Source organism: Musca autumnalis, unplaced genomic scaffold (assembly GCF_047663935.1).
Source record: "Musca autumnalis isolate F117 unplaced genomic scaffold, ASM4766393v1 scaffold_4, whole genome shotgun sequence".
In the NCBI taxonomy this organism is placed as follows: domain Eukaryota; kingdom Metazoa; phylum Arthropoda; class Insecta; order Diptera; family Muscidae; genus Musca; species Musca autumnalis.
In genome coordinates this window covers 141,208,980-141,224,268 of record NW_027411977.1, presented here as the reverse complement: position 1 = coordinate 141,224,268, position 15,289 = coordinate 141,208,980, and the positions used below count along the sequence as shown (strand labels likewise).

At 34.5% G+C, this 15,289-nt stretch overlaps 1 protein-coding gene across 2 annotated transcripts in view; it reads left to right on the top strand.

The window, feature by feature from the left end:
• nxf2 (nuclear RNA export factor 2) overlaps positions 1–8,954 on the top strand; it is a 28,130-nt gene extending 19,176 nt beyond the window's left edge. For both annotated transcript variants that reach the window (XM_073983152.1, XM_073983151.1), the window contains exons 7-13: positions 550–856; positions 921–1,258; positions 1,314–1,452; positions 1,520–1,767; positions 8,041–8,163; positions 8,236–8,441; positions 8,517–8,954. In XM_073983152.1, the coding sequence (XP_073839253.1) occupies positions 550–856; positions 921–1,258; positions 1,314–1,452; positions 1,520–1,767; positions 8,041–8,163; positions 8,236–8,441; positions 8,517–8,613 (1,458 nt within the window). In that variant the 3' untranslated portion in view covers positions 8,614–8,954. The remainder of the gene's footprint in view (positions 1–549; positions 857–920; positions 1,259–1,313; positions 1,453–1,519; positions 1,768–8,040; positions 8,164–8,235; positions 8,442–8,516) is intronic.
• The last annotated feature ends 6,335 nt before the right edge of the window (positions 8,955–15,289 follow it).

Sequence of the window (15,289 nt, the reverse complement as noted above, 5' to 3'; positions counted from 1 at the left end):
ATTTCCACTTTGGTTCAGTAGAACCGGGGCTAACCCGGTTTTAAATCTGGCCTTTCGGGTCGAATAACCGACGGACCGTATCAGCCGCCCATGAAAACTATACATTTCCGTAATCAGAGCAACAATCCCCATCTTCGGACAAAAATTCAAAAAAATTGGAGAGATTTCGTTGAAGTCGTTCGTTCAGTTATTTAGCCGGTTCGCCTGAATATGTACATGTTTTCCTTATATATTTTTAGAACCGCTACATCTCAAGAATGGTTCCTCCTAGGAACAAATAATAAACTCCAAACTTGTAGATAATTTTTCTGTCTACAATATTTGCTCTAGTCATTTTTTGATTACACCAACTTTTTTCGCACACATGGGATTGATGGGGACTTTTAGGACGATGCTTCTAGTGGCAAACCCTAGATCATCACCAAAATTCAGATTTGTGGGAATTTTTGCTATTTCAATGTCTATTTTGACTGGGCTATTATTTCATATTTACCAGTATTTAAGTATCCCACTTACTAAATTCTTTCCTTTTAATCTCGCCATTCATAGTACACAAAGGGTGAACATCAATTTTTGGTACGTCAATGTTTTGATCAAATAAAATATTTGGTAGAAAACTGTAATCTTGAAATAAAAATACCACGATTCGAGGCCCCACCACCTCCAACACAGTCTACAGTGGACTTTTCACCGCAACTGGTCATGGATACAACCCTGGTCTATTATGTACGCATGAATATAAGACCGTTTCAAAAAGGACAAATCGACCCAATGGAAGCTATTGAAAAGGCTCTTGATCGACGTTTTAGTGCCATGGATAGAATGTTAAATTTAAGCGATTTTCAAAACACCGAAGGTAAGGAAATCCCTCTTCATTAAAAAATATTTAATAGTTAAAACAGTAATTTAATTCTTTTAAGGTTTGGAAAATGTTGTAATAAATTTAAGCTCCACCAAAATATTGTCACGTATATTGATGCAAGCATCGCGTAAATTTCTCTCCACTTGTCATGAAATCCGTTTGGCCCATAACAAAATCGTAAATGTCAATTTTCCCAAAATCCTTGCTTTGATGAGTAATTTAAAAGCATTGGATTTGGGCAACAATTGGATACATTCCTTGGATGACGTCAAGGGACTTGCTGTATTGGGCATAACATCATTACGTTTGGATGGCAATCCTTTGTGCAACGACTATTCCTTTGCTGGAGAATATATAAAGGCTGTAAAGAAACATTTTACCGACTTGACAAAATTGGTAAACCACTCAAATGAAAGAACTTAGAAGAAATTTATAATTATTTCCAATTTAGGATGGTATTGGAATAACCAGCAAAGATAATTTAACATCTCCCAAAAATTTCCTATGTGATGTGGCTGGCTATGATTTTGTGGAAGAATTTGTAACACGTTACTTTAGTACATTTGAAAGCGATAGAGCTGGACTCAAAGGTTTGTTGATGTATGTCTGAGAGCTCTTTATATATTCTTACATTACTTGACTTTCTTTTTATAAAAGATTTATATCACAGAAAAGCTGTCTTATCATTGTCATGCAATTTCAATGTATCCAAAGCAACACCTCAAACTCTAAAGCGCATATCAAGGTATACTCAATTTTCTCACAACATTTTAAACGACAATGACAGGGAACAAATGTGTTCATCAACATATATTGGACCTAAGGAGATTATGCGGGTTTTTACGAATCTACCACTTGTTACATATGATATGTTAAGTTTTTGTACGGACTGTACCATCTTTGAGGTAAGTAAACTGAATGTTTGCCATTCTTAGTTGATCTTTTCGAAAAAAGCTATTAAATTCAAACTTAAAAAGTTAAAGAATTGTTAATGTGTTTATATAATAGCCCGTTTCCACGGTATGTCGTTCGTTCTCTATTCGTTGTTCGACCCTTAACTACGAATAAATTACTTATTTCCCCACACATAATTCTATGAACGAACGACGATTTTTCTACCTTGTTCGATTAGAAATACTCTCTGAACGACGAAAAAGTTGTCCCATCCCTAACAAATGAGAGAATTTATCTAAAAAATTATTATGACATGTCTAAATTCAAAATTGAAAATTTTTTGAAAACACAAAATTTTTTAGAAAAACGCAAAAAGATGAATGAAAATTAATGAACTAAACATTTTATATAGATGCAGAAAGAAGATGTTTGTGTTTCTTTCTTAATTCCACACATTTCTTGTCCATTAGTTCAAAATCGCGTAAAAAATCAGAAACAAAAAGGAAACAAATAACTGAAAGTCTGTATACACAAACATTGTTTTGACATGTCTCTCTCTCTTTAATTTTGAAAATAGAAACATATAAAAATATATTGAAAATACAAAATTATTCAGAATTTATGGAAAAAATGAATGAAATGTGTGTAGTTAAATGTAGAAGATACATTAGAAGGAAAGTCTATTGCTTTTCCTATTCATTTAATGCATATTTTATGTGTTTTCGGTTCAAATTTTCGTGAAAACAAGGAAACAAAAATGAAGGAAATTTTGTTTATGTTTCTGTTAATTACGAATGGAGTCGTGGAAACGGGTTAATTCGTGAACGTCGTTCGACAGGCGAACAACGTAATTGAAACGCTCGTGTGAACATGACATAAGATACCTTGTACATATGTACATGGTGTACATTTCTACATAGTAGTTTTCGCTTACCTGCTGTAATGTGGTTTTCTCGTCGGCTGGGGTAAGCTCAGTCGCGTTCAGAGTCTCCATAAGGACCCACTAAACCTTACGAAATCAAAAGACTAGTATCCTCCCTTCCCTGGGGGTCAAATCGGAGATTTATTGATACTAATATACAATCTACTTGTGTTTAAATGCGAAGAAAAAAATTAGAAAAATTAGGATTATGCAGATTCGCTGGGATTTGGCAGCTGAAGAGCTCGTGTTGAATTAGCGTGTTCTTCTTCGAAGGAAAAGGTGTTGTCTGTGTTCGGGTATGAATGATCGGAAGCACGATGTATTCGGTGTTCGGCTGCAGATGATCCAGAAGACGATGGGTTCGACGTTCGGGTATCTTATATCAACATAGCGCTATGAAAATTTGCTGTTGTCTTATGATAAGGTCACATTAGGCTACTATTTGCTCCAGTGACAGGCAGTGTGCGCTCACTGCATGTGAGAGTAAATATTGCATTGCAAAAGGGACCTTGGTTGTATGGCCACTTTTCGATCTGTCCGTAGTTGAAAGTTTCTATTTACACAGGCTGAGGGTATACATATCTCCACGGGCAAAGCCGACGTACTAACCAAAATTTTTAGTTGGTTGATTCACGAAAAAAACGAATCAACGAAATCCCATGGTAACCAACTAAAAATGTTGGTTAGCACGACTAATATCGTAAGAAATTACTCCCAAAATTAGATACAATTTAATTCAGTTTAAGACCTCTTCTCGGATGGTGTTGGCTACAGTAGCCAAAATTTATAAATACAAAAAAATATATATTAATTGAAAATTTTGCCTATTAGGCGAAGATAATTTTTAATATTAATTTTTAATGAATTTCTCGTTGGATACGAGCTTTATGTCCGATGATTTTTTGCAAGTGAAGAAGGAAGATTCGAACCCACACAAGCACCATTATGCGACCGGTTTCGCCGTTGGTAGCGGCTCATCAGACAACAACAAATAAATAAATAAATAAATAAATAAATAAATAAATAAATAAATAAATAAATAAACAAATAAATAAATAAATAAATAAATAAATAAATAAATAAATAAACAAATAAATAAATAAATAAATAAATAAACAAATAAATAAATAAATAAATAAATAAATAAATAAATAAATAAACAAATAAATAAATAAATAAATAAATAAATAAATAAATAAATAAATAAATAAATAAATAAATAAATAAATAAATAAATAAATAAATAAATAAATAAATAAATAAATAAATAAATAAATAAATAAATAAATAAATAAATAAATAAATAAATAAATAAATAAATAAATAAATAAATAAATAAATAAATAAATAAATAAATAAATAAATAAATAAATAAATAAATAAATAAATAAATAAATAAATAAATAAATAAATAAATAAATAAATAAATAAATAAATAAATAAATAAATAAATAAATAAATAAATAAATAAATAAATAAATAAATAAATAAATAAATAAATAAATAAATAAATAAATAAATAAATAAATAAATAAATAAATAAATAAATAAATAAATAAATAAATAAATAAATAAATAAATAAATAAATAAATAAATAAATAAATAAATAAATAAATAAATAAATAAATAAATAAATAAATAAATAAATAAATAAATAAATAAATAAATAAATAAATAAATAAATAAATAAATAAATAAATAAATAAATAAATAAATAAATAAATAAATAAATAAATAAATAAATAAATAAATAAATAAATAAATAAATAAATAAATAAATAAATAAATAAATAAATAAATAAATAAATAAATAAATAAATAAATAAATAAATAAATAAATAAATAAATAAATAAATAAATAAAAATCAGCTTGAGCCAGGCAGGGGTTTGAACCCACGTCCTTATAAAACTTATGATAAAAGTGTTATCACGGCACGTTAGCGTTCAGAGCAAAACTCATAACTTTCAAAAGCTGCGCTAAGCGTTTTTCATGGAAGATTGAATGGACAAATATCCACCACTGTAAAAACAAATTGCATTTGAAAAAGTTCGATGACAGAGAAGACACTCCACAGCCGATATGTCTGATGAGCCGCTACTAATGGCGAAACGGGTCACATAATGGTGGTTGTGTGGTTCGAACCTTCGGCTTTCCTTTCGTCTCCAACAAAAAAATATTAATAAATTATGTATATTTGTTTTGGGGAAGCCAATATTTCCTGAGACTTGGAACCAGAAATATGTTCCAATATTTCAGGAAATAAAACCACACACAAATTTGAGTAGGTTGTTGTTGTAGCAGCTGGGTTGTCAGCCGCTGGCCAAAACACTATGGTTTCGGGTCAATCCGGTACGTAAGAACCCGCTGCCGTGGGATCGACTTACTTGAGTAGGTGATGAATATCGATGTCAAACGTACACAATTTCAAAACTTATTAGTTCATGATTTAAGGTGGGATGAAAATGTTCCTACTGCAATGTCATTTGATTTTGAAGGGAAGAGGAAAATGTTTGAAACAAGGCATAGGCGAAGGAAAAGATCACGACACTTTCTGTCAGTCACTTTTGGCGACGTTACGTTGACTGACCCGAAGAGGTGCGCAAGTAATTTCAATCGACAGTTTGTCGAGCATCCCGAGAGTGACAGGGCGAAGAGAAGAGTATTACGTCGCATCAGATCTCTTCCTGCCGAGGATGAACCACCACAATTTACAATGGATGATGTTGCCAATGCCATCAGGAACGCTAAATCATCCAAAGCGTTGGGCCCTGATGGAATCTCCATGGTAATGTTGAAGCAGCTGGATGAGCCGGGAGTCGAGTATCTCACCAAAGTCTTCAACTTGTCGCTAGCCACCCTTGTTGTTCCGAAGTGTGGAAAATGGGCAGGGTGGTCCCACTACGGAAGCCAGGCAAGGATGCCAGCAAAAGTGAATCGTACAGACCGATTTTGCTTTTGTCGCCCGTAGCAAAGACACTTGAGGCCTTGCTCCTCCCCAGTATCAGAAATAGCTATCAAGTTGCCGATCATCAACATGGATTCCGTAAACAGCACAGCACGACAACAGCGCTGCACGCCATTACCATATATATCTGTAAAGGACTCAACCAGAGACGGCCGTGCGATAGAAGGGTGATGGTGGCGCTTGACTTATCAAAAGCCTTTGATACAGTCAGGCACTCCACGCTGTTTGAGGACATTGAGCAGACAACCCTCCGGCCAAGCTTGAAACGTTGGATAGTCAACTATATGTGTGGACGCCAGTCGTACGTGTAATTCAGGAATAAGGAGTCCAAACCCCGTAGAGTGAAACAGGGAGTTCCCCAAGGTGGGGCGATATCTCCGGAACTGTTTAACCTCTACCTCTCCTGTATTCCACCCCCTCCAGACGGCATTGAGATCGTGACGTATGCGGATGATTGCACGATCCTGGCGTCGGGTACCTATCCTGATGACATCTGTGAGAGACTGAACAACTATTTAACCGATCTTACCACCTTTTTCCATTCGAGGAATATGCAGATTTCCCCCACAAAATCTACAGCCACTCTGTTCACCACATGGACAACGCAGTTTGGACGTGAGTTGAATGTCGTGGTCGACGGTAGCAGAATTCCGACCACAAACTGCCCTAAAATTTTAGGGGTCACATTCGACACTACATTCACGTCGTGCGCACACGCCACAGCTATCTGCGACAAGTTGAAAAGTAGGAACAAGGTCCTCAAGTCCCTGGCCGGCAGCACTTGGGGTGCAGATAAAGAAACCTTGTTGGCCACGTATAACGCGATAGGTCGGTCTGTGGTAAGCTATGCGGCTCCAGTCTGGTCCCCGAGATTGTATGATTCGAACTGGAAAAAGATTCAAACTTGCCAGAATGCCGCCCTGAGAACAGCGACAGGGTGCCTCCTCAAATCTTCAGTGGACCATCTACATGAGGAGTCAAAAATTCTTCATGTAAAGCAACACAATGAGATGCTTTCGTTGCAGTACCTGCTTGGATGTTATCGTGTGAGCCAATCACCATCTTGTGGGTAGGCCCGGCCCATTCAGGGAGATCAGGAAGGATATCCATGCTCTAGAGGGAGAGGTCCAACGATACAGGAGAGAACCCCTAGATCAACAAGCATATCAAGCAGGATTGAATAGCATTCACACGGACGCAGTTGCCAAGGCCTTAAGCAATTATAGTGTGAATAAAGTACTCGGAGTACATCCTCCATCTATCGCAGCTGAGGAGCGTCAGCTGCCACGACAAACCAGAGTAGTTTTGGCTCAACTACGCTCAGGATATAGCAGTCGCCTAAATTCGTATTGGGCGGAAATAGATCGCGCCGTGCAAGACATATGCCCAGTATGCGGCATGGGCCCGCAAGACACACAACACCTTTTTAACTGCCCCGCCAAACCTACCTATCTAACTCCAGTGGATCTGTGGCTACATCCTATCGAAGCAGCCACTTTTCTGGAACTGGAGATAGACCCAGAGCCAGATTGAACAGAGGAACGAACAAATAAACATTACAAAAACACTGTTACAACAACAACACTTTCTGTAAGTTCCCAGAAAAATTTGAAGGAAGGGGTTCCATGCGATGACGTGATTTCATGGCATCTTTTGCATTGGTTCAAACGAAGTCGTGAATGATCCGATATTTTCATATGCATTTGAACCTATGCAAAGGAAGTCGTGAAAGATCCGATCTTTTCATCTGCATTTGAACCCATGCAGAGGAAATCGTGGAAAATCCGATTTTTTCATCAGCATTTGAACCCATTCCGTCGATCCAATAGACATGAATATTGTGTTTTTATTTATACACATTTTTCTAAATATATAAGAATCATTATTTACAATAGGCTTGATATTGTCGGAGATTCGAAATCACAACCAACGTTGTTAGAATTCTCGTCGTAATGATAATGTCATTGCAAAGGGTTGGTGAAAATGACATGCCAAAGCATTGGTGGAAATGACATGCCAAAGAATTGGTGAAAATGACATGTCAAAGCATTGGTGTAAATGACATGCTTTGGATCCAAAAATGAATAGCATCTTTTGGGGTCCACGCTCATTCAAAATTCATCGATGAAGATGCTAAAAAGATGACATGCCAGATCACTTTCACCCATGATTGAATGGCATCTTTGGCATCGAACATTTTGCTGGGTTGGAATTATACAGTAGACCGACATACTTGGAAGATTTTGGATAACGATGCCGGTTAAAATATAGTTATATTATTGGAAATAGATGAAAAACACAATGGGAATCAAGCAAAGTAGACTTGGCTTGGTAGCTATCTATCTCTTTATATTTTCTAACAGTTTTCAGATAATATTTCATTTTTTCCCTTTAGGAAAATAGGGTCGTTATAACCATTAATGGTGTATTTTTGGATCAGGCGCCTAGTATTGTAGAGACTGATGTATTAATGGCATTCTCAAGGACATTTATATTAAAGCCAACTAAACGCAAAACGGTAAAATCCTACAATTTCTTGAATACCACTCCAAAAAAGTGTTTAAGATCAATTCTTTACATATTATTGTAGGGATCACTAAAATGTGCCACACTATACAAGATTGTCAATGATCAGTATAGCATAACGAACCCGACAGCAACACAAACAAAGACCGCATTTAAATATTTTAAAAATATTCAAGCAGCCAAAAAGGATGAACTAACTGTAGCCGATAAAGAAGCCTTATTGGTAATGTTTCAAGAGACGACTGCTCTTAAGTCCATATGGTGTACAAGGTAAGGAACATGGCAATTGAATAACAAGAACCAAATCACATTTTGTATTCTCTAATTTTTGAATCCTTGATGTAGATGTTTGGAAGAAGCTGAATGGGATTTTACCAAAGCCTTGGAAATATTTATTCAGTTATGTGAAAAGAATGAAGTACCCGATGCCGCATTTAAGTAGAGTGTGTTAAAGTTACTACAAATCGAGTAGTAAAACCATAACCATATACATTAGAGTTGGGCAATTGAACGACCTAGTTCACTCTCCTAGTTCGAAAACGTTTGAGTAACGTTATACAAACTAACGTGTGATATTACGTATACGCAGTTTGTTCACACAAACGACCGGCGTCCATTGAACTAGACAGTGAACTAGGTCGTTCAATATAGTTCAATTTGCACAACTCTAATATACATACTAACAATTTTGCTACAAATTTACCAAATAAATTCACTTATAAAGTGAGTATGTTTCTACAAATTCTTTATAATAAAATAGAAGATATGATACGCATAGAAAAAGGTGTCTTAATAAAAGATTTAAGTATCACTTGTGGTTGTTATTTGTCATAATCATAGATTAGTTATGACATATTGAATGTTGGTGCGTAGTACGCTTTCCATGAAAACGTCACAAACGGTCAAATTATCTGTTAATGTTTGGCAAACTAAAAAATGTCTCAAGTGTTATTTCGAGGAAATGTCCATACACAATATGATTAAAGTGAGTGAAGATTTCCCTAAAATGTTAAAATATGAGCTCTTTATCAACATTATCTTAACTTGTCAATTGATGCATAAGGTTAATGATTATATCGCAACAAGTATATCAATAATTTATTTAGACATAGGGAGATACTGTTAATGACAAATGTTGTAAACGATCACGGCATCATAACGTGGATGTGTATTGAAACTTTTTCAACAGACTAATAGCTTCGAATACCAAGAAGAAAGTTACCAGTAAGTCGAACTTAATATGAGAATGACAAAGAAGAAATGGATGTTATTGTACCTACCATTATGATAAACCCAACGGCGCATTTTAGAAAATTCCCGGTATTATGCTTAAGTGTTACAAATGAAATAATTCGAATATCAAATGGAATTCTCAAATTACAAATGAAATAATTCGAATTCCAAATGAAATGTTCAAATTACAAATGAAATAATTCGAAATTCAATTGGAATTCTCAAATTACAATTGAAATGTTTCGAATTAAACTGAAATTATTAGAATTACATGTGAAAATGGTGTAGTGTGTAAACCGATTACAAAAATTGTATTTTGAGAAAAATGCGTTTTAAGTTTTTATGTTACATTAGAAATGCAAAAAATCAGTCCGTTTTGATCCGATCGACATTTTTACCACATATCCTACTCTACTTATGTATTTCAAAATAAGCAAACGAAATAGTGGTTAATTAAATGTTAGGGAGACCTATAATATGGTCCTTACTGTATTTATTTTCTTATATACATAAATGTTTCAGTTAAGCCCTGATTTTTCAACTCCACAGTAGCACTTCACTTAAGGGAGGTGGAACATAATTGATAAAAAATTGTTTTGTTGAAATTTGACAAAACGTGTTCCATGTGACACAAACTGCCAAAAACACGAAAAAAGGAACATGGAACAATTCAGCAACTTTTTGCAATTATAAAAATTGACCATAATTTCTAGACTATCACAGATATTTGATTAAAATAAACTCTTTGAGTTTTGATAAGCAGAACTTTAGTGGAATTCTGTAACTCATTTGTCAAGTTATTAACGAAAATTTTCGGTAAGTTAACAACCAAAATAAAACTGTTGCTAAATCCTACCGATAGCAACAGTGCTGTCAACTTTTATTGATACTTTTCATTCATAATTTTGCATTTCAATTTTACCGATTTTTGTCGGTAACTCAAAAAATGATTTACAGAATTCCACTACTGAGCTCTTAAAGTATTGGGTTTTTGCACCACTTTAAGCCTGAATGGGGGCTCAAACATTAACTTGAGTTTTTCTCAAATCAGGCAAATAGCGTATGGCGAACTTGAGCATGACACCGACTACATGTGGTCGAGAAAACATTCTTAATGACTTAAAATTTGGATAAAAATTAGCTGAAAGGGAAAAGTCATTGTGATTTGTATGTAACTATTAGGGTAACCCTAGTATTACCACATAAAATGATAGAATCTGCAGCACCATTGTAGTGTTGCACGCATCAGTAGCAGCATTGTTCATTTACGTTAAAGTTTTATCAGTTTTACCAATTTTAACTCGGAAAGCGTTCCTTAACCCCAAAAAGTAGTAAAACTTGAAGCAGAATTTAAGAGAGAGCTTGTTACGTGAGAGCAATTTTGACAGTTCTCTCTTTTGCTACTGTTACTATTAAAAAAAGTAAAGGAACAAAGCTAGTTTTTAAGTTATTGTCTCTTCTCAGTACACAGTCACTCTCTTTTAAACACACCAATTGAATCACATCTCATCTGTAAATACATATTTCGTCATATTTCTTTGTTCTTCATTATTGATACTTTATTTCAACTCATAAAACAACTATAAGTTTTCACTTAATCGGCCATCTACGTAAGAACATAACCGTAACATCGAAGTTAGAAACGTAGTTTTTTCAAAAAGGGCGTTTTGCAATGCGGTGCCCACTGTAGCTCGAAAACGGATAATCCGTGAAAGTTTCTGCCATCGAGAACCTGCAAATAATGATTATGTTGCCTCGGGAAATGTCTACTGGTTTTTTCTTATAATATTCATTATACCTGCCACAGAAATTCCACCTAGTTTCTTTCTGTGTATAGGAAGGACCTCGTTTTTTCTTCATAGTATGTTGGCTCAGACTCAGAGCAATAACAATCACCTGGTATTTTAATGATTAACTTATCTTAATGCCATCATTAACCCGTATTATGGAATAGAAGTCGTAGGAATTTGAAGTTTCTCTATCTAAAATACCCAATTTTCAGTAGAATTCCAAGTTTATTTTGCACAATCTCTCTTCATTCCTTCGTTTTTCTTTAGTTTTTTATAAAACTAAGAAAAAACTGTCAATTTATGCCAAATTGTTAACGTATTATAGACAATTAAAGTCCACAGCTTTCATAAGGTCTTATTTCCCCTGTATTAAAGTCATAGTTCGACCAATTTTAGCGTTTTAAACTTGAAATAGCTTTTATTTATTCCAATTTTAAAGAATCGTAACAGTAGTATTCAAAATTTACATTTTTACTCAAGTTATTAAAAAATGTGCTATTCCGATACGAAACAATTTAAACCGAACAACTTTTGGGATTTTTCTTCTTCTTCTTTATTTGCCAACCCGTATTCGGGTGTTAGCGATCATACAATTATGTTTTACATTGTTAACAATTTAATTATATTTTTTATTCCATTATAGATAGGTTTAGATTCTTGACAGCATTCAGGAGGCTTCTTTCGTCTTGCAGTCCCGTCCATTCTTGAATATTTCTTATCCATGATGTTTCTTTTCTGCCTCTTGGTCTTCTTCCATCTATTGTGGTTTGGATAATGGCTTGGAGGAGCTTATATTTTTCATTGCGGATTATATGATCCAGATAAGATGTTTTTAGGCGTTTTACATCGCGTGTTATTTGTCGTTCCACATTCATCCGTCGTAGTACTTCTTCATTTGAAACGTTGTCAGTCCAGCGAATTTTTAGAATACGACGATAAATCCACATTCCAAAAGAATTTAGTCGTTTTTCGTCGGCTAATTTTATCGTCCAAGTTTCTGCAGAGTATAATAATACTGACCATATGTAGCATCTGACAAAACGTATTTTCGTTGAAAGGCTTATGTCATGGCTGGTTAGCGTTTTCTTATATTTGGAAAATTAATTTCTTGCCATTTCGATTCGGCACTTAATTTCACTTGACATATCCCATCGGTCATTTATCTGGACTCCTAGATATTTATATGTTCTTACACGTTCTATTTCTATGTTATTAATTATCATAGGTACATTATTTTCCACCTGTTTTCTGCTGACAATCATATATTTAGTTTTTCTTATGTTTATTGATAATCCATATTTTTCACTGGTCTTCATGAGTGCATCTATTAGTCTTTGTAGCCCTGCTAAGCTGCTTGCCAGTAACGTGGTGTCATCAGCGTAACGAATGTTATTGATGAGGGTGTTATTTATGCTAATGCCAATGTTTTTGGAAGCTATTGATTCTTGAAAAATTTTTTCAGAATATATATTAAAGAGAAGAGGTGAGAAAATACATCCTTGCCGTACACCTTTCGAAATTGGGATATTGTCAGATAATTCACCGTCCACTTAAATATTAGATACTTGTTTCCAGTATAGATTTTGAATACATCTTTTATCGCATTCTTCTAGTCCAATATCGGTTAAAATATCCATCAACTTATCGTGCTTTACGGTATCAAACGCCTTCTCGTAGTCCGCAAAGCAAAGAAAGACGTCCTTTTGAACTTCGCGGCATTTTTGTACTAGAACGTGAACTCCAAGCAATGCTTCTCGGGTACCCATGCCTTCTCTGAATCCAAATTGTGTGTTACCCATATACATCTCGCATAATGGGTATATTCGTCTGTGTATTATTTTTTAAAAGATTTTTAGAGCATGGCTCATAAGGCTAATAAGTCTAAAATCGCCGCACAAATTCGCATTGTTTTTTTAGGTATGGTTGCAAATGTCGATTCCAGCCAGTCTTGAGGGTAATGTCCTGTTGCGAAAATTTGATTGAATAATCTCTATATTAGTTGTATATTTCTTCCTTCTATTAGTTTCAGTACTTCGGTGGGTATTTCATCAGGACCCGATGCTTTTTTATCTTTCATGGTTTTTATTGTTGCTTTTAATTCTTCCTCTGTAATGGGTCTTATCGTTAAACGGCTTTGATTTTCTGTATTTTGTAATTGTGTTCGACTTTCGTCCGTAAATAGAGCTTTTATATATTTTTCCCAAAGTTTTTTCCTTTCAGAAACTTCGTAATGGGCTAAATTGTTTTCATCAAAGAGAAATGTGGAAGATCTTCTGGAATATATACCGGATGCCTCTTTCAATTTTTTATGCAGATTGAAATCGTCGTGGAGAATTTGTAATCTTTCAATTTCCTGACATTGTTTTCTTATTTGTGAATTTTTTGCAGACCGATTTGCGATTTTAATTTCCTGATTGATTTCCCAGTATTTTTCGTAGTTTATGTTTTTGTTTTTGCTTCTTTCTTTGCGTAGAGCTCGTATTTCTTCTGTCACCCATGATTTTTCTCTATTAGACGTTGTGGTGCCTAACATATTATTAGTTATGTTGTCGATGGATTCTTTAACATCATCCCATATATTTTCGCTATCTTCAGCGATGTTATTCAGTTCGGCATTTAGTCGGGTTTTTACCGAGTGTCTCGTCAATTCATCATCAAGTCTATCAAAATTTAACTTCTTCTGCGTTTTTTTTTCTTGCGTGTTACTGCCAGTTTTATGCGTATTTTGCAAACTAGAAGAATGTGATCAGAGGGAACGTCAGCGCCGGGATATGTGGAACATTTGTTCACACAGGAAGCATATCTTTTATTTATTAAGATGTAATCTATTTGGTTTCTGACAATATTCTCACTGTTATCTTGTGGCGACTTCCATGTATACAAACGCCTCGGATGGAGGCAAAACAACGTATTAGTAACTTTGTATTTATACTCTTGGCAGAATTGAATTAATCTCTCGCCTCTTTCATTTCGTTTACCTAAACCAAATTTTCCTGTTACTTCAGTTGTTTCTTCCTTCCCAGCTTTTGCATTAAAATCTCCCTGGATTATTGTAATTTCGTGTTGTTTCGTCATTGTCAGTAATTTGTCCACATCATTATAAAATTGTTCTATTTCCTCATTGCTACCATCACATGTAGGTGCATAAACTTGTATTACATTTATGTTAATCGGTTTTGCGGACAATTTAATCATCATTACTCTATCAGATACTGGAAAGAATCCTGTGATGCTGGGTGCAATATTGTTTTTGACTAGGATAGCAACACCTTTTCTGTGGATTCCGTCAACATTGCCTGAGTGATAAACCTTTGTGTTTTCAGAGAAGAACTCTGAACTTTCAGTCCACCATGTCTCACTTATACCCAATATATCTATTTGGATTTTTGAAAGAAAATTAAAAAAATTATAACGGCACGTTATCGAAGCCAAACTTCCTGTTGAAATATACTTCATAAAATTAGAAACCAAGATATATAAACTTTCCCGAGGTTATTCCACGAATATCGACTAAACTTAAGTAACAAAAAACAATTTGAAATGTGCTATTGACATGAAACAGAGTGTATGTTGATCGGTAGAGTTGTGCCAAAGGAACTGTATGGAACTATCTAGTTCACTTCCCAGTTCCAATGGCCCACATTTTTTCATTGAACAAACTGCGTATACTTTACAGCACACGTTATATTGCATGATGTTACTCATACGTTTTGGAACTAGTACAAGGAACTAGGAGCTAGATTACCCAACTCTATTGAACGGTTTATTCGTTTTCGAGTTACAGTGGTCATCACAAACTACTTTAGTAAAAACAGTGTTTCGTAGGCGGTCATTTGTCAGAACACTGTGCAATATTTTTCAACAAAAAAATCCGAAAGTAGCTCAAAGTGTGAACTGTAAGAAGAAAACAAAATCCTCTTAAAAATTTCGTACTCAATAAGTGGCCATAAACCCTTAAAATTGAACCGCTTAAAGCTCCTAAAGAAATTCCTCTGTGTAAGGACAGTTAATCTTTCAATGACACAAAACAACTATTGCCCCACGACAGAGTTATTCCTTTCCCAATACCGGATAAATAACTTCCAGCTTCTATCG